General features: G+C 33.6%; 2 protein-coding genes across 4 annotated transcripts; both read right to left on the bottom strand.

Moving 5' to 3' along the window:
• Window positions 1-5563: 5563 nt before the first annotated feature.
• LOC119985191 (organelle RRM domain-containing protein 2, mitochondrial-like) lies at window positions 5564-8141 on the bottom strand. Of its 3 annotated transcripts, none has more exons than XM_038829399.1 (5): window positions 7980-8141; window positions 6645-6841; window positions 6389-6457; window positions 6009-6115; window positions 5564-5884 (listed from the first exon to the last, which is right to left on the bottom strand). In XM_038829399.1, the coding sequence occupies exons 2-5, from the start codon at window positions 6802-6804 to the stop codon at window positions 5789-5791; spliced, it is 432 nt and encodes a 143-aa protein (XP_038685327.1). In that variant the 5' UTR covers window positions 6805-6841; window positions 7980-8141; the 3' UTR covers window positions 5564-5788. The 3 variants fall into 3 exon arrangements, with proteins under 3 accessions (XP_038685327.1, XP_038685329.1, XP_038685328.1); XM_038829401.1 differs by having other exon boundaries at window positions 6681-6841; XM_038829400.1 differs by having other exon boundaries at window positions 6645-6846; window positions 7984-8137.
• A 2844-nt stretch (window positions 8142-10985) lies between these two features.
• Window positions 10986-13214, bottom strand: LOC119986042 (transcription factor JUNGBRUNNEN 1). Its single transcript, XM_038830574.1, has 3 exons — window positions 12932-13214; window positions 12025-12308; window positions 10986-11606 (listed from the first exon to the last, which is right to left on the bottom strand). The coding sequence occupies exons 1-3, from the start codon at window positions 13161-13163 to the stop codon at window positions 11127-11129; spliced, it is 996 nt and encodes a 331-aa protein (XP_038686502.1). The 5' UTR covers window positions 13164-13214; the 3' UTR covers window positions 10986-11126.
• Between the last annotated feature and the right edge of the window lie 5177 nt (window positions 13215-18391).

Raw genomic sequence — 18391 nt, 5'->3', positions numbered from 1 at the left:
AAGCTAGAATAAAAGTTGCATAATTCTCATATTTTTTTAATAATAAACTAAATTACAAGGTGGGTAGTATAGAATTTACAAAGGGGGAAAAATAAGAAGGGAATAACCGAGTCCTAATTTTTAGGAATAATCTAATTTCCTAAAATCATGTAAATAAATTACTATATTTATAGGTTTCCCATAATTACTAATAGCCAATAGATTGTATACCGCCATCAGACAAACTTGATATGTGGAAGGCATGGTGGATTTGTGTGATAAGAGGTACTTGTAGGCAATACACAACACTACCATCCATATCCGGATCAGACAAATTCGATCATCTAGACAGAATAGAGTTTTTCCATCCCTACCCGACATCTATGATCTCAATTAATAGTTATACTGAAAATAATAGTTACTAAAAATATGATTGCAGAATGGTCGATAGCTGGTAAGGTTAATTATTTTTCAAAGTTCTGACTAATGACAATATGCTAATGATAACATTTGTATATACACACATCATGTAATACACAGTTATCATAATTGCAAAAAAAAAAGACGTAGAGTATGTGAATAATAACATTTGTATATGCACACCTCATGTAATACAGTGATCATAATTGCAAAAAAGAAAAACACGTACAGTATGCTCATGATAACATTTGTGTATACACACATCATATGATATACAGTGATCCTAAATCTAATAGACCAGTACTTCAATCTATAAGGTTGTATTTTCAAACACACCCAATCACCTAGAGCAAAAGATAGGCCCATCTTCTTATAATCCGCAACATGCTTCATGTGCTATTAAGTCGTCCCTAAATGTTGTTTTAACTCTTCCACATGGTGTTACTCTATTATCTGTTGGTTAACTTCATCAATGGGGGTGATAAGCAAGACCCTCATCATTGATAAAAGATCCTCATTTGTGGCAACAATAATAACAGTTTTAATTATGGAAGTGAAGGTTTAAACACAAAACCTCCCGCTCTAATACCATATAATTGATAAAAGCTAGAATTAAAGTTGTATTATTCTCATATTTTTTAATAATAAACTAAATTACAAGGTGGGTATTAATAGAATATACAAAGGAAAAAAAATAAGAAGGGAATAACTGAGTTCTAATTTCTAGGAATAATATAATCTCCTAAAATTATGTATAGCTATAAATAAATTACTATATTTATAGGCTCTCATAATTACTAATTGCCAATAGCTTGTAAACCACCATCAACATATATGATTGTATTCAAAATATTTTTCAACAAAATATTTCAAATTTTGAAAAGATTTGATTGTTCTAGGAATTTTATTTTTAGCACTCGTATGTCACCTTTTAGAGTATTAGGCCATTAGTAATATAAAAGATTCACTCTCTTACAAATACCGATTCTACTAAAAGCTCACATTTGTAGAAATACGAATATTTTATCTTTTATATTACTAGTTATTTATATTATAAAAATAAAGATTATCTATGTTAATGTAATCAATTATTTTATTCTTTATCATATTTAATTTATTAAAGTCTCACATTGAATAGGAGATGAATTAAATACCACTTAATAAGAGAGAAAACACTGATGGGTTATTATGATGAGCTTGGATATGAATCTAACCCACAGGCTCAAGGAAGTAAGGAAAGAGGGAGAGGTATGGATTTTTTATTTGGACAGGACGCAGGGCCCGTTGTGACTGCTACAAGCCGATGAGGGGAGTTTTACATTGGGTATTTAGGGCTTGTTACGAGCATTACAACCTGTTACGCTATAACAACAAAAGGAGTTATTGGGCTATTATTAATGTTATAGTTCATTAAGGGTGTGCAAAACTCGTTTAAGACCTAAACCAACCCCATACCTGTGTGAATGCGGGTCAGATATGGGTTAGATATATCCAACTCTTTTTCACCCGACCCAACACCGTTAATATAAAACCACATTGTTTTATATATTATTCCTATCTCAGCTTTCATCCCATACGGCATCCACATACCCACTGGCCGCCACCACCACCATAGTAGTCCTCAACTTCACAACTATTCTTTGCTCGTCGATCGTCATTCTCGGAATCCTAACTCTCATTGTCTCCCTCATTGGCTTCGCCAGCACTTATTGGTACAATGAGACTCTGCTCGCCGTCTACCTCTTTTACCCTCACATATCCTCTTTTTCAGGCAACTTCATCTTCTATGTTTTACATCAACAAACAAGCTTTCTTCATTGATCTTCTTAAACAACTCTTTTTTTGTTAGTGTTGATTAGAATTATATGAGAATTTTAGTTCAATTAATTGAATCGGAGTTTGTTTCAGTCTACATGTTGAAAGAAGTAAAGCTTCGATTTTGACTTTTGAGAGAATAAAAAATGGGTGTCCATTTTTAACTTTACCAAATTTTATATTGTGACACGACGCACTGTCGTTGGTTGACTGACCCAACCTCATACCCTATCCAACCCAGATGAGGTAAACCCTACCCTACCCAACATCAAATGAGGTCAATTGAGTGTTGAAGAACCACTCACCCGACCCTATGTGGGTCGAATGAGGTATCTCTCCAAACCTGACCCATGTGCACCCTTACAGCCCATAACTACTCTAACCCGCCTATATAAACCTTTCTAGTCCTATACATAAATCACACTACAACACATTGTGATTGGCTCTCTTTTCTATCAAATATAATTTCTAACCTACTCTGTTAGAGATGGTGTCATGACTCTTACTAGTCATTAAGGGAAGTCTTACGTTGGGCTGTTTAGTGCTCGTTACAATCGTTACTCTATAACTGCAAGAGCAGTTGTTGGGCCATTATAAATGTTACAGCCCGTACTATAACCCATTAACTCTAGCCCATCTATATAAAGCCCTTTAGTCCTACTCACAACTCACAATACAACACATTGCGATTAGCTCTCCTCTCTCCAAAATATACTCTCTGAAAATACTATAGTAGAGATGGTGTTTCCCGTAGGTTTTCGGGCTAGCGATCGAAGTGCTGGTTCAACTAAACCACATGACCATTTCGGACTGTTGCATCTTTGAATAGTCGAGCCAAGCAACTTTCCATGCATCGGTTCTGAGGATAACGAAGAACTATAGAAGGCTCAAATCTCATTGAAGAGAGAGAAAAAAATGTGTCTCAGTCCACTATGATTGAGATTTAATTTATATTTTTTTATTATTATTGTAATTCTGTACTAACACTAGTGACCCTAATACTCTAAAATTATCCCTCACTTGTGGATCGAATTTTTTCTCTTTTGTGAGGCCTAACAAGTATAATATTTAATTATATTTAAATCGGGTGGAGGTAACTTTTGTATCAAGAATCTTGTCGTTTTGCTAAAGCTTGGATACCATGTGAAACACTGATTCTCCTAAAAGTTTGAACTTGTAGGAGAGTGAATATTTTATTCTTTATATTATTATTAATATTGAGCCTAATACCGTAACACTCATTGCAGGTAGCTCTGGTAAGCATTGTCCACATCACGTCTTCTCTGGAGATTGTCGCCCCTTGGAAACTCGTAACAAGAGGCCCTTGGCAAGCTATTACACTCTACCAAGTGCTCCTCTGGGATGCCCCCTATGATGCCCCTCCAAAGATGTGACTGTCGGGACAGATATGTAAACCTGAAGAATATAAGACTCTATTTGGACTTTGTAATTGAAATATCTCAACCAATTTCATTCCAGGATGTTCGATCCCTATGGTTTCTACGTGAGCTCAAGGTGTGTAGATTGAAGGCTTCTCCGTGAGTCAGAGATCTAAGCACTCCTCTCAACCCATTGAAGACGAGTCAATCGAGGAGTCAATTGTGGTTCTAAGTACTATCTCTTGCGTAGGGTTGTAATTCTAAGGTGTTCCTTCGTATAAATATGTATTTATTCTTTTATAGTGGATTGAGAAAGGTTGGTCACTCATAAAACTGAGTTTTTACCGTACTCATTGTGATGAGGGTTACCTCGTTAGATTTGATCTTGATTCATATTGCTTTTCGATTATATTTAACATTTACTATTTGAAATGTGATTGAATTTGATTGTTGTTTGCCAAGTATTGCAAACTCTTTTTTTCAATTTTTTGTTTTTGACATTGATGAATTAAGACACATATAGCAAAAAAAACTTCACTCAATCTACCATATTGTCAAAAGTTAAAGAAGAATATATATATATATATGTCACAATATATTTGCAGCTTCTATGTATATCAAAACGGAGTTCTTGGCCCAATAAAAGCTTACACCTTAGAACCTAATAATGTGTTTGGATGGAGGGAATGGAAGGGAAGTGAAAGAAAGATTCCTTCCAATTCTCCTTTTTGGATAATTTATAAAACATTAAGAGTAGGGAATTGGAGGGAATATTTTATTAAATTTTTGCCAAAATTCTTACTCTCCAAAATGGAGTCATTTAGAGGGAATTAATTACTAATTAAATCATTTATAAGTTAAATACCTATTTTATCCTTGTATATAATATTTTAACATAAAAATAAGGATAAATTAATAAATTAAACAAATTTTATTTCTTTCATTTTTTTATCTATCCAAACATGGGAGAGGGAAAAATATTTCCCTTTCCTCTCCCCTCCCCTCTTTTTCCTTCCTCCCAAATCTCTCAATTCAAACCCACTCTAAATCAATAAATTCAAAATCCCTTTCAAGATGATTATGATATGATTTGTCAAAAAGAGGGATTTATTTTGGGAGTGGGGGAAGGACTTTGGAATCTGTCACCTAGTAGAAAGAAAATTTCTTTTTTACATGCCTATACATGTTTTGACATACCAAAAATAAATGGGCCTAGTCCCTAGTCCATCCCATAATATCATTAGAATCCAGGTTTATTGAGTGATGGATGGCATTTCTTTTTCCTCTGAAAATTTTCATTCCTTCAAGTTACGATGGATTGAAGAGCGATCAAGTTTAAGAGAAGGATTCGCAATTGTTAGGAAAGGGAGGGTTGGGGAATCCTCCCAAACTTAGCCTTAAAAGTTTACATTGACAATTTCACGCATGCATCCAATAGGAGGAGAATTTTATAATTTAGAGTGTGTTTGGATCGAACGATTTAAGAGGATGGGAAGAAAAAATGAGTTTCCTTCTAATTCTCTTGTTTGGATAGTTTAAAAAAAATTAAGAAGAATGATTTGTGAGTAACTGAGGGGAATAATTATTAAACTTTTACCAAAATACTTCTCCCAAAATGGGGTTTTTTTTTTTTTTAATTACTTCTCATTGGAATCGAATCCAGATATGTTTAACCCAATCGATTATCAACTAAACCACCTCTTATTGGTCCAAAATGAGATCATTTGGAGGGAATGAAGGATTAACTAAGTTATTTATAAGTTAAAAACCTATTTTAACCCTTGTACATAATACTTTAACATAACAAATAGGGATAAATTAATAAATTATCCTTCAATTCAAACACACTCTTAAACAACAAAGCTAAGAATATCCCTCAATCAAAGCACACTCTTAAACAACAAAGCTAAGAAAATGACCATAAGGGATTATCATTTTGCGATATCACAAATCAAATTGAGAGAACTCCATTACTTTGAAATTTTGGCTGGCTTATTACTTTCGAAAACACCAAATCCAAAGCAAAGCTTTCCCTTAAATTGATTATAGAAACTACAGAGAATGGAACAGAAAACAGGAGAAGCACAAAAATTAGTTGCAAGAGAACCATGCTTTATCTAACCAGAAATCTCCATAGAACAAAATATTTAGTCCAGGGATTACATTGTGTACTCCAGATCAATAGGTCCAATGTATCACAGCTTGTAGGGGTGAGCTTCAGAAGGTACAGGCTGCTCAGGAAAAACCCTTGGCTGTGCATATTCAGCGAAGATTACCCATCCATCAAGATACTGCATCAACTCAATTATCATCAAAAGTACGTAAATACGAACAAAACATGGTTCTCTCAACTCTCGGTCTGATTATCAAGATGAAAGACTCAGAAAGACGAATATTATTGGAAACTAGACATACCTGTCCATCCATTTCTTGTATTCCTTTAGTCGAGTCTTCCAAAGTGGCATATGTAACAAAACCAAAGCCTCTGGACAATCCTGAATTGTGGTCTGTCACCACCCTAGCTGAAATATATGTTAATTGCTGAAAGCTAAGCAGAACAAGTTAATCCCAACAATTTCACTCTTGCATTATATTAAGCCTAAAGCTTGTCAATGGCAGATTGGCACTGGCCGTCCATTCAAACCATGAAAAAATCAAAAAAGAAGATTCGAGACTTCGAATGAACAATCACTCAAATATCATGAACAAAATTAATAAAAATAGCTGCATCAGAGCCAGATGCATTTATCTAACGGTGTCTGAAAACAAGGATCAATAAGAAAGATAACACTTACCAAGTTCAACTTGACCAAACTTAGAGAAAGCTTCATGAAGTTTCTCTGATGTGGTCTTATAGTTAAGCCCTGCAAATAAAAGCGTAGATTGTAATCATCAGGCATCAGCTAATGACATTCATCCAAAACCCATGTGGTTTCTCTAATTATGTGTAGTTTTTTTTTTCCTTATGAACCATTCAAATTTCAAGCCCACGTCATATAACAAATAGAGAGATGGGAAATCATGAGAAACAAATTTAATGGGAAAATCTACCATGGACGAAGACGGTCTCAGAAGGTGCAGGCTTACTGTTGAAATCAGCAGTAGCCGGAGCATTAGCGGTAGAAAAAGCCACAGCCCCAGGAGCAGCAGATTGAAAAGAGAATAGTGAAGTGGATAGGTATCGCCTCAGGACTCCGGCTCTAAGCGCCATCTTTGCTACTTCTTGTCCAACAGGATCCGTAAAAGCCCTGAATAATACCCATACAAATTTTTTTAAGAAATTGTTATATTCATTTTTTAAATCTTATTTTATCTCAATCCGTACAATCAAGCATTCAAGTAAACCATGTTTAATAGTTTCCCATCGAGATTACTAAAGATCTCAGCAACCCAAAGTGACTCAACCCTAGTAATCTTCAAACGCCAATTCTTCAACATCATTATTCACACCTAGCTCCTAGTCCTCCCGAAATACTTATGCCCCAACTCCCTAAACCCTAGCAATGGGTGGTGTTATCAAGGTTACTCAGGAACTACATGATATGCACTTTTGCTATCCTCACTTGTAATCACTTAATAAATTCCCATGTATAAATTTCAAATCTGCCAAGAGGCGGATGTGAAGCTAGGAGAAAATTACTTGAAGATGACAGACATACAAGCACCAACATCTTGAAAGGTTAGTTTTCTACTTCATACAAGGAAGCACCATGTCCATGTGTTGAACATTTAACAGAGTGAACCATCAAACTTTTTCCAAGAAATTGAGCTAAGGTGCTCAATGTGAGCCAACTCTTCAAAGTGACTCAACCAAGTGATAGCCAACACCTTACATTTGCACAAGGTGCAAGGTTCGATTGGCCCCTCCCCCTGAACCCCAAAGATAAGTTCTAAGAAAAAGAACATGATTTTTGGCACCCGAAATGCCTAGGGTCAACTCCTTAAATCGAATATGGTTTCACCAATTTCAAAAATCCAACGCCTCAATGTTGGGATTGAACCAAATTTCAACGAAAGCGCTTTCCTTCCCATAAGAAAAAAACTTATGTTCCCAATTGTGATTGCCCTCTTTTCCATTAACACTTATGTCACTAAGCTCAGAACTAGAGCCATGGGAGACCAAAATCATGTAATCATTCAAAATTCACAGACAGAAAAAGAAAAAACCCAACAAATTACGTAGCTCAACAACTGCATTTGATGTCTCTCTTATATAAATTCGATTAAGATGTGCTGACAATAAATAGAGAGTAAATTTCTTGGATTTCATGTTGTCTAATACATTGAAAACTGACGAACGGTTAAACGCGTATCTAGATCAAATGTTATTGGAAAAAGAAAGAAGAGATTAAATCAGAAAGATAAGACGGATTGCTTCAGTAATACCTTAAAAAAGTTGTTTCGACCAAGTTGGGCACTAGAGCTTTCCTTTTCCGGTTTCAGTCGCTGCCAAACCCACAAGCAGATATCAGACTGAGATCTCTGGTGTCTCCAAATCAAGGACGCGAGACAGAAGACAGATGAATATGAGAACGAAGGGAGGAGTATAGTATGGTATGAGGTTAGAAGTTAGAACCTGAAGGCTTAAGTGCGTATCATGGGCCTGACGCCAGGCCCATTTTAGGCCCATATCCTTTCCACAGTCCATTCCAATTTGATAACTCACATGAAATGATAAAAGTAAAACATGATGTTGGCTTGAGTTTGGTCACTCCCAACATTTTTCTTTTTCTATGCTATAATTATATTTGAAATTTCAATTATAACTCGATCATATTGTCTAGGCAGCCACTATGATACTCGATTACTCCACTGTATTATATTATATTGAGCTCCTTGGTTAATTGAGTGTGTTGAGATTTTTAATCCTACTATTTTATGACAAATTGTGTGGACAATCACATTTCTTTGATTTATATGATTTCTGTGCAGTGATGTAACATGCAGTAGCTACACTGTTTATGTAACCTGATGTGGGCTACTCCAATCGCAATTATAGTTCAGGTCCAAACACGTCCCTCGTGTTTTTGCTCAGTTGTGATGTGGATAAGTGTTTTATCTCTTGTATTACTGGCATATGATATTAGAACTTTGAATAAGAGTTGTCTATAGTTAGATGAACTTTATCTAGGATTTGGATCTAGATAAATTAATAGGAGATAAAATCTAAAAGAGTAAAAATCAAATTAAAATACATCTCAGTTACATATGCAAACTGTTGGGAGAAAAGTGCCTGCGTGAGACAGCTCATAGTAGTGTGGATCACTTGTCGATAGGAGACCAAACGACATCATCTCAGTTGAAGTCTTTGGTAGGTGTCAAAGTACATGCAACTAACGAACTTGATGTGTTGTCGGAACAACGATGAATTAGAGATGTAATAAGGTGTTTGTTGAGTGAGTATAAAACTTTTGTAATCTTTATTCATATAATGGATTGTTTCGGAGGTTGTTCGCTTGATAAACTTAAAGGTTTTTCCTAATTGGATTTCCTCCTTAAAAATTGTGTTGCTTATTGTTTTATATTCCGCACGTTTTCATATAATTTGATCAACCGTTCTTGGGAAAGAACACACGAACTCTCAGAGTGACTCTAATATACAAACTAATATTATAAATATGGCCACTTATTTTATAGTAAAAGTACTTGTTTTATTTTTTTAAAAATGTCATAGACCTGATTATATTAAGTTACCCAATAAATTAGATAATTGAGACTCATAGGCACTCTGACCACCATAAATATAGAGTACAAGCAAGAGGATTAAAAAAATTGAAAAACACAAAAAGACGACTATCGATGGACACTGTCGAACGACACCTTATTACACCGGACATCGCCGAATGATCATTGAATGATTCCGTACTCTACCGGTCTACGCCAGTTAACAAAGACTAAACATAAAACCAACAAGCATATTACAACTTTGATTTATAGTAAGAATCTTCGCTTTCTCTTCAACGAGAGATCGATCTATCTTAGATATGAAAATCTTATCACTATAAATCCGAATATATATCTTCGAAACACACCAAAAACGCCGATGATCGAAGATGCTCGATGGATGGAGGATATTTATAGCCGGAGAAGAAAAACCCAACAAAATTCTTATTAACACAAAAACATAAAGGAAAAAAAATTAAAACATAATAAATTTTTAAAAAAGTACTCATTTGAATGTTCAACACAGAAGACACGAATAGAAAAAAATACGGTCAATGTCGAGTAAACGGTGGTTCAACTCAGCTTCATCAGTCAAAAACATGATAAAAATAATAAGGAAATACAAAACAATAATAAGATTAGTAATTGATGTATCAGTGTTAATAGAAGAATATCTCTTAAACCTATTGGAATAAACCAAATACTGGACTTTTGACTAATTGACTTTGACTGCCCAACAATTTTTACCTGTCCATTGCATACTTTAATTATTTTTTATTATAAAACTGAGATTGAAAATTAAAATTGTTCCCACTTCTGTGTCATTAAAAAAAATAACAAAAGAAACTTTGTTTCCGAATGCGGAAGATCGCAAACTCAACTCCCACACTCAATAGTTTCAGCATTATTTTCTTACATGGGTCAAAGGCACATTAGAGATTTTGGTGGAATTAACTCTACTTTGTAAGTTTTGACCTCGTTCTCTCCGCATAGACTTTGACTTAGTTTTATATGTCGCGAATGTAAGGTAGACTGGGGCACACATAACAGTTGACTGCGAGGTGACTGGGACTAATGGGCTGGGATACGGGAGGCAATATCTTTGTATTACGGTACATAGGTCAATTTATAAAATTAATGTTCATAGGGTTGGGCTAAGAACGAATATGTGATCACAAAAGGTTTATTAGACTTGTGGTAGTCACTCTTCAGATTTCGAAGATTGAAGGTTGGAGTCCTCACTTATGCTAAAATCAACCAATAATAACAAAAAATAGTCATTCCTTAAAAAAGATATAAATATGTGATGTAAACTCTATCTTTCTTGAGAGTAAACAATTTGTCGACCCACATAAATATGTGTAGGAGTAGGGATGTAAACGGTTTGTTACGATTGATTGTTTTTTATTTTTTGACATGAATTTAATATGAACAGTTATTTAGATTATTATCGATTGTTTTTGTTTGATTATCGATCGGTTCGATTATATCGATAATTTTGTAAAGACTTATACCCGTGTTTTTGTTCTTACTCTGCATTTAGTTATTGTTGCACATTAACAATCACAAAAAACCCTATTTTATAGTTACAAGGAATTCACTACATGAAATAAAGCCTAACTACTTTATGATAAAACAAAATCAATTATGTCAATCACCAAAAATATACAATTTTAACCAAATTTTGGACGATAAACTTCTACACTAGTCTTAATAACAAAAACAAAATGTAATCAACACAAAGATATGATCATCAATTCCATATGGAGCAGAAAAAAGTGGACTATAATATTCAAGTTGATTATCAATTACAAACCAAAACCACACAAGAACTAATAAATATATACAAAAAGGGACCAAGCGAGCTAGCTAGGGATGACTACAAGCAAACTCCATGACTGATCTAAGCTCTTCCACATCAACCTCTCCATATGAAAACAAGTCAACATTATTCATATCCTCATGGTATGGATTATTATTCCAAATATTGTTTGAAGATGATGATGCCATATATGGAGGAGCTTGATGAGCAGCATTAATGGAGGAACTCAATGGATTAGCAGCATTCCTCCTCGCCGTTGCGCTCGTAATATCATGATCAAATATAACAGCACTCTTCTGGTCATGATCTTGTTGAAGAAGAAGTGGAGTGCCAAAGCTGAGATAACATTCTCTGGTATTACTAAATGTAGATTCTACATTAATACTACTACTGTTGCATGTAGTAGTAGTAGTAGTCTTGGAGCTTCTGTTGATTGGGCTGCGTTTGGTGGATAATTCTCTCCAATCTGAAGTGTATTTTCTGTGTGTCAAATTCCTCTTGAAAATCCTACACAATGTCCATACTTCCTGTAATATTTGCAAGAACCCACGAATATTTCATCACAAAATTGTACAAAAAAAAACGACAATATGAATCTTATAAAAAAAAACAAAAAACAAAAAACTCATTTTTTGGTAACGCGAATTCGCTGAACCAATATGTCAACCAGATAGTTGGGCATTTCATGGGCTTAAGTATCATTAAGTTAGATATTCATGAACAACAAAGTCATGCAAACCCGATATATTCATGGGATTCAGATAATGCAAAGCGGACAATATTTATGATATGAGTAGAGGTCGGGATTTTCAACAGTATGTTCTAAACTTGGATCTCCAACCAGCCCGCTCCACGCTGGTAACAGAAAATCCACTTCACAATCCCAACCAAAACTTCTTTGTTAACAAAAAAACTCAATCTAAAGGAAGTAAGATATATGCTTACAGCTTCTGGAAGGGAAGATTTGGGGTTCGAATTGGCCGGAAGGCGGAACTCGTGCATCATCCAGTCGGTTTTTGTGCCTTTTCCGGCACTTCCGCGGTAGTAAACCAAAGTCTTCTTGAGGCCAATACAGTCTCCTCCATTACCATTAGAATGCACAGGCTTGTCAATGCCGGTCGCTTTCCAGAATCCAGACCCAGTCACTCTATTTGGTCTTATGCTGTTCCTGTACTTTCTTCCTCTCTTGCAAAAGAAGTAGCCTTCCTTTTCCCCAACGGTGTTAGGCCCTGCATGCATGTATATATATATACACATTCTTAATTAATTAAATAATACTATGAATAGAAAAGTGAAAAGAGATTTATATAGAGAGAGACAAACACAAATTTCCCAAAATTGGAAAATTTTTAATTAGGGTTTTAATCACTTTTTGTCAAGCCCAATCTGCCTTTTAACCTACAAACATTAATTTTCATATTCCATAGATGATTATATATTTTTTGAAGGGATAGATGACTATATATTGTTCTTTAGTTAATAATACTCATAAACTATGTAATTAAGCAAAAATATTCTTTAGATTGAATAAACAACTACATTAATTAGTATGATATTTTGCTCTATAGCACTAGCTAGCTAGATAAGAAAAGAATAATTACGAACTAGATTTGCAATCTTAACACAAATAGAATTTTAATTTTAAAAAATACCCAAGGTTTTTTTTATAAAAAAAATAGATTAAAGAATATTGAAACCCTTCTTTTAGATTGAATTAATCTAAAATTTTCATTTTCCACTACAAATAATCTGAAAATTGGAACAAAGTGAAGTTATCAAAAAAAAAAATTTTAAAAATTAAAGTTATCAAATAATCAAAAGACTTGAAATGGAAAAAGAATATCTATCATACTTGGGAGATCCCATGGATCAAACTTGTAGATATCAATTTGTTTGATGAGCTCAATACTAGTCGGTTTCTTATCGACCTTTCGACGAAGATAAAACCCGACAAGTTCTTCGTCGGTCGGATGGAATCGAAACCCAGGCAGTGCAGCTTCTTCTTGATCATCATCAACAACTATGCTTTCAGTGTCTTTTTGGGTGTAGTTGCTCATGTTGTTGAAAGTGTTCATCTTCTCCATCCTTAACAAACACTAGAGATAAAAAGATGAGGAGTGCAAACAATAATGTAATTTGAGGACTGTTTGGAAGTATATTGATATTATATATACAAGAAGTCTTGTGAGGGGAGTTGGTTTGTTTTGTTTGTTAGTTCAGGTCAAGTCTTGGCCTTTGACTCTTTATGCCATAATCAGGGCCTTCTGAAAAAATCCAACAAGTAGAAGAAGTCTTACAATTTAAATATTAGCTGCCATATTAGACCAGGGGACTGAAGGGAGTAAGATTCTCTGTGTTGCTCTTATGTTTGAGACGGTCTTTCCACCAATTAGATTATTGTTACATCTCAATAACTGAACTGAATTAGGAAAATATAAAATATATATATATATATATATACACACAAAAATTCTCTCACAAGGGTGTAAAATAAAATAAGAGTGTAAAATGCGAATCACTTTTCCACCATTGATTTAAGTAAAATGACTAGTGAGACCCACTACTTTGACTCCCATATGTCTTAAATCAATAGTGAAAAAATGATCCGCATTCTACACCTTTAATTATATGAGAAAACCTCTATATGTGTGTGTAACATTTAAACCACACTAAGTAAAATCATCAGGTTTGTGCAATAATTTGCAAACCACGTTATCAAATAAGTCCATAAAAAATTCATGTGGGCTTGCCCGTATAGAAGTTTACACCCTGATGAGAAAACATGACGAGTATATCTTTAACCAACCAAACTAGCTTCTAAGACAATCATTTATGATACTCAGGCAATTAATATAACTTCTTTTTGTTTTGTATTAGGCAAGATTTTATTAAATAAAAGAAATAAATTAGGAGACTATTCCTAACGAAAGTCCATACATTTTGCATTTCTAGGACATTAATAGTAATGCAATCGATTCATTGGATCGATGTAGCCTACTTTGCAAGATCATGGCCAGGCTATCAGCTGACCTATGAATCTTCATGATTTGCCAGCCTTGATAATATGAAAACAACAATGAAACTTCAAATAATTATAGTTGATACTTTTATAAAATTATATATATATATGAAGGACAAGCGGGGGACCAAATTACGATCATGGAATTAATATCATTGACTAAAGTCTATGACTTTTTGAGTCATCGGGGATTGTTTGTGTATGTATATATAGAGTAATACTCTTATGCGTATCTAATTTATACACTTATAATATGTATCATTTTTTAAGGATGTGGATGAGTGAGGTGATAAGTGTGGCCCACTGTTTTAAGTCCCATATGTTTTAAATCAATGATAAAAATATAGGTGTATATTTTAAGTGTGTAAATTAGGTGTGCATAGGAGAATCCCTCATGTGTGTTTAGGGACACACATATATTATAATACAATGCTACATGTGAAAAGCTAATTGCTGCTAATCACAATTCACACACACACACACAAGCACATATATATATATATATATATATATATATATTAAAAGCCCATAAACTAGTTAAAAGACAAAATGATAACCCAAAAGTGGTTGTTACGTGCAAGAGACATGCAGCCATGTGATTGAAATATTTGTCCAATGTCAGACAAACTCAATGGCCTTATTATAATTTTTTTGTTCTTCATATAATACAATAATATGATTTTTGTTTTTTGTTACAATATTAAAAGCTTATAAGTTGAGTCACGTTGCGGACTTGCGCTAGAGAATAAAAAAAGTTTTTACTAAAAATAAAAAAAAAAATTTATGTGATTTGTATGATAATGGTATTATGACTCTATAAATATATATAGTAACACTAACTTTATTATAATTATATATATATTAAATTAATTAATTTTTGTATATATAAATGTATATATAGTTTTCCTCAACACTAGAACCTAATGTATTTATATATAATAAAAGAGCACATCTCTTTCTAGATATGTCTTTCTAGAAGATGGGGAAAAAAACAGATTTACCATAATTATTTGAATATATTGGGGAGACTCAATTAATTAATTAATTAAATCCCATTTTCAAGGAGGACAAATTGTCCAAAAAAGTAAAATAAAGTTGCAATGTTTGACTAACAGAAGCAAGATAGAGAGGCAGTTAATTTCCTTTCTATGGAACCAACTAGAGTTGTTTGATTGATAATTGATTGGGTTAAACATATGTATACCCAAAAATCGATTCCAATCGCAAACGTAATTCTCGATAGTATTTCAAAATTTTTTTTCCCTTTCTATGGACGTTCCTGCTTGGCAGGACCTTGTCTATATAAAAAGAAAAGGACAATGCTAGGGACCCCAAAAATCTGACCCCAAAAATCCCTCAAATTTATGTGGCATTAAAATAATCATTGATTAAAAACATACATATATGATACACTTCACATCCAACACTTCACATTAAATGAGGATATTTTGGGGTCATTTTTTTGGCATTAAAAGAAAATCATTGCTATGTTTTTCAAGGGGTGTCTACTTTTATTTCAATATATTTTTTAATTAACGTCAATATTGAAGGCTTTAAAAAAGTCCTAGTTCTACAATTAATGGCTGCTGTTGGTCCCTGTATAGACTTTAGACTAGGTATAGTTAAAGTGTCAATACTCAATAGGGATAAAGAAGGATTTCCTTGTCATGGCATTTTTGACTTTGCCAAAACCCTAATGAAGTTTAGGGAAGTGCATGCCTTCCCCAGTATACACATGAAATGTTTGACGTAATCATGTCATTATTATTTTTAAACGAGAACAACACTATATAAATTTGCGCTCTGAACATTGGATGCCAACAAGTGACACCAACCATCAACCAATAACCTTTCAAACATCAACCCCAAATTCTACTTTGAAAAAATGTCATTTTGTGCACGGTGATCCAACTTGATGACCTAACCCGATAAGATTGTTGCTAAAAATTTTTTTGGGGACCTTTAATGTAATTTTCAGCCCATTTGTTAAGTGTAGGATTTTGGGTATATAAGTGTGATCGTAACCCTAAAGCCGCATCTTGTATTCTTTCTCTAAAATAATGAAAATTCTCTACAACTTTGAAGGATATAGACACAATTGGCCGAATCTCATAAATTTCTACGTCTTATTTTTTATTGCTTTATTTTCACTTATTCTCTGTTGTTAATTTCATTCCCAAAAATTATCTTCTCAAACGTTGATTGAGTTCCTTTGGGCCTCTACAGTAGTGCTGGATAGGTCTGTGCAGCTGCTTTCTATTTTTCCTGGCTTCAATGTCTTCATCAAGATTGGTTCTCTAGTGGTTCAGAGATTGTTGACGTGGCTTTGTTTTATTTATTTTGCCTGGAATTGTTATGTGGGTATGGGTGTGGGTGTTGGATTTACAACAGTGGCTACACTTTGTTTGTCTCTTGGGTTGGCTTGGAGAGTTTGCTTTGCGTTTTGTGTTGTGTTTAGTTTTGGGTTTAGTCTTGGAAGAGATTCTCTCTGTAAAGACCTATTCGTTAGCCTTGTTACTGTCTGTTAATTATTCATCAATAAAACTATCATCAATTTATCAAAAAAGAATTGAATACCATAATATATTTGGCATAGGTGATATGACGCAGAACGGACGTTTGATTAATTGGCTAGTTCACGAATAAAACAACAAAATTTGAAATCCACTAAAGCAATTAAGAAGAAGCTTAAAAGTACTATTAATTCATTAAAAGATTTTTTTGGCGAACACGGCTACAGCTCCATAAATATTAAAACCATAAACTCCTAATAATTTAAATATTCATCATTCTAGTAATTAAAGAAATTGACTATATCTATTATGGCGTAGGTGATATGAGGCCAGATTTTCAACCTGAAATTTACCATGTAGAGGTGAGTTGGGATGGCTGTTCATTACTTGTAAAGAAAATAAATACTAAAGTAAATTGCACAGATTCACGACTAGTTCTCCTAAAGATATAAGCTCATAGGAGGTTGAGAAATACGTTTTTCATTAGAATCGAATACTTGACACATATATGTCTAACCTAGTTTATTATCAACCGAACCACCTCTCAAGTGAGTCAATTACTCTAACAGTCTCTCTCACTGTGGGTCAAAGTTTGCCTCTTCCAGGGTATGACCAACAGTATGTACACATCTTCCAGATTTATTAAGTTCTGGAAGCATTCAATTTTAGACTAGAATTATTTGTAGAAAAGAAATGTTCAAAGGTACTCTCTAATAATCAAAATTAATTGTTGTTTCCACGTCAACAGTCAAGTCAGAGAATAATCCAGAATAATAAATTTTACAAGCAAGATAGACTCAAGATTTTTATTTTATTTTTCCCTCAGTGTTTGATTCATCATTCATGTACATTTCTGTATATATTAATGTTTTATTATATTGATTGGATTCTCAATGATTGAGAGACAAAAAAGGGTTGTAATACTTAAAAGGTTCAATCAGCTGTATTTTGGTTATATATATATAATAACATATATTGGTAGGTCATGGACTGAGAATAAATCTCTTACTTTCTTATATAGATGAGAGAAGTTTTGACTAGGTATAATTTATTTGGGTATAAGTATGTTAATATATTTTAAACACATTCATTCAAACTTGTGTGTTTTCAAGCCTCACACCATTAAATTCACTGTCAAACATATTACATCAGTAGGTCCCTAATTTGTTGTTGGACGAAAGTCCGTATATGCAACGTAACCCTAATACAATGTATATCATCTCCTACCTCAAGACTCTCTCCTTTCACGCCTGTCTCTCTCTTAGAATTATTTTTAAAATTTGTTTAATAACAACATTTTAATTGATACCATGTGGCATAATAGTGTATATATTCAATATTTTTTTTAAAAAAAAATACCGCTGAGAATTATGCTTCGCATTAGAATTGAACACATATGTCTAACCTAACCGATTGTCAATCGATCCACCTCTCGAGAGTATATATTCAATACTTCAACTTTCAACTTTTAATTATCGTGTATAGATTAATCACATAAACTTGACAGCAAAATATCAGACTTAGACTTGGACAAGAAAATTAAAAAAAGAATTTTCAAAATTTCAATTATTTGGTATGTGCTTTGAAAATGGAAGCCCAGCTAGCTAGCTAGCTAACAAGTAAACCTTTGTTGTGTTACTTTAAAGTCAGTCAAACGAAGAGAATACTTTGCAAATCAAAGAGAAAAATTCAAAGTCATCAGTCAATGAACATGACATTGATCAATGAGAACATTCCATGGAGTGTGGACGTGATGTGCTTAATCACATTAATGATCCCA

The sequence above is a fragment of the Tripterygium wilfordii genome, chromosome 19 (assembly GCF_013401445.1).
Source record: "Tripterygium wilfordii isolate XIE 37 chromosome 19, ASM1340144v1, whole genome shotgun sequence".
NCBI classification, from domain to species: domain Eukaryota; kingdom Viridiplantae; phylum Streptophyta; class Magnoliopsida; order Celastrales; family Celastraceae; genus Tripterygium; species Tripterygium wilfordii.
This window is presented reverse-complemented; position numbering and strand designations above follow the sequence as displayed.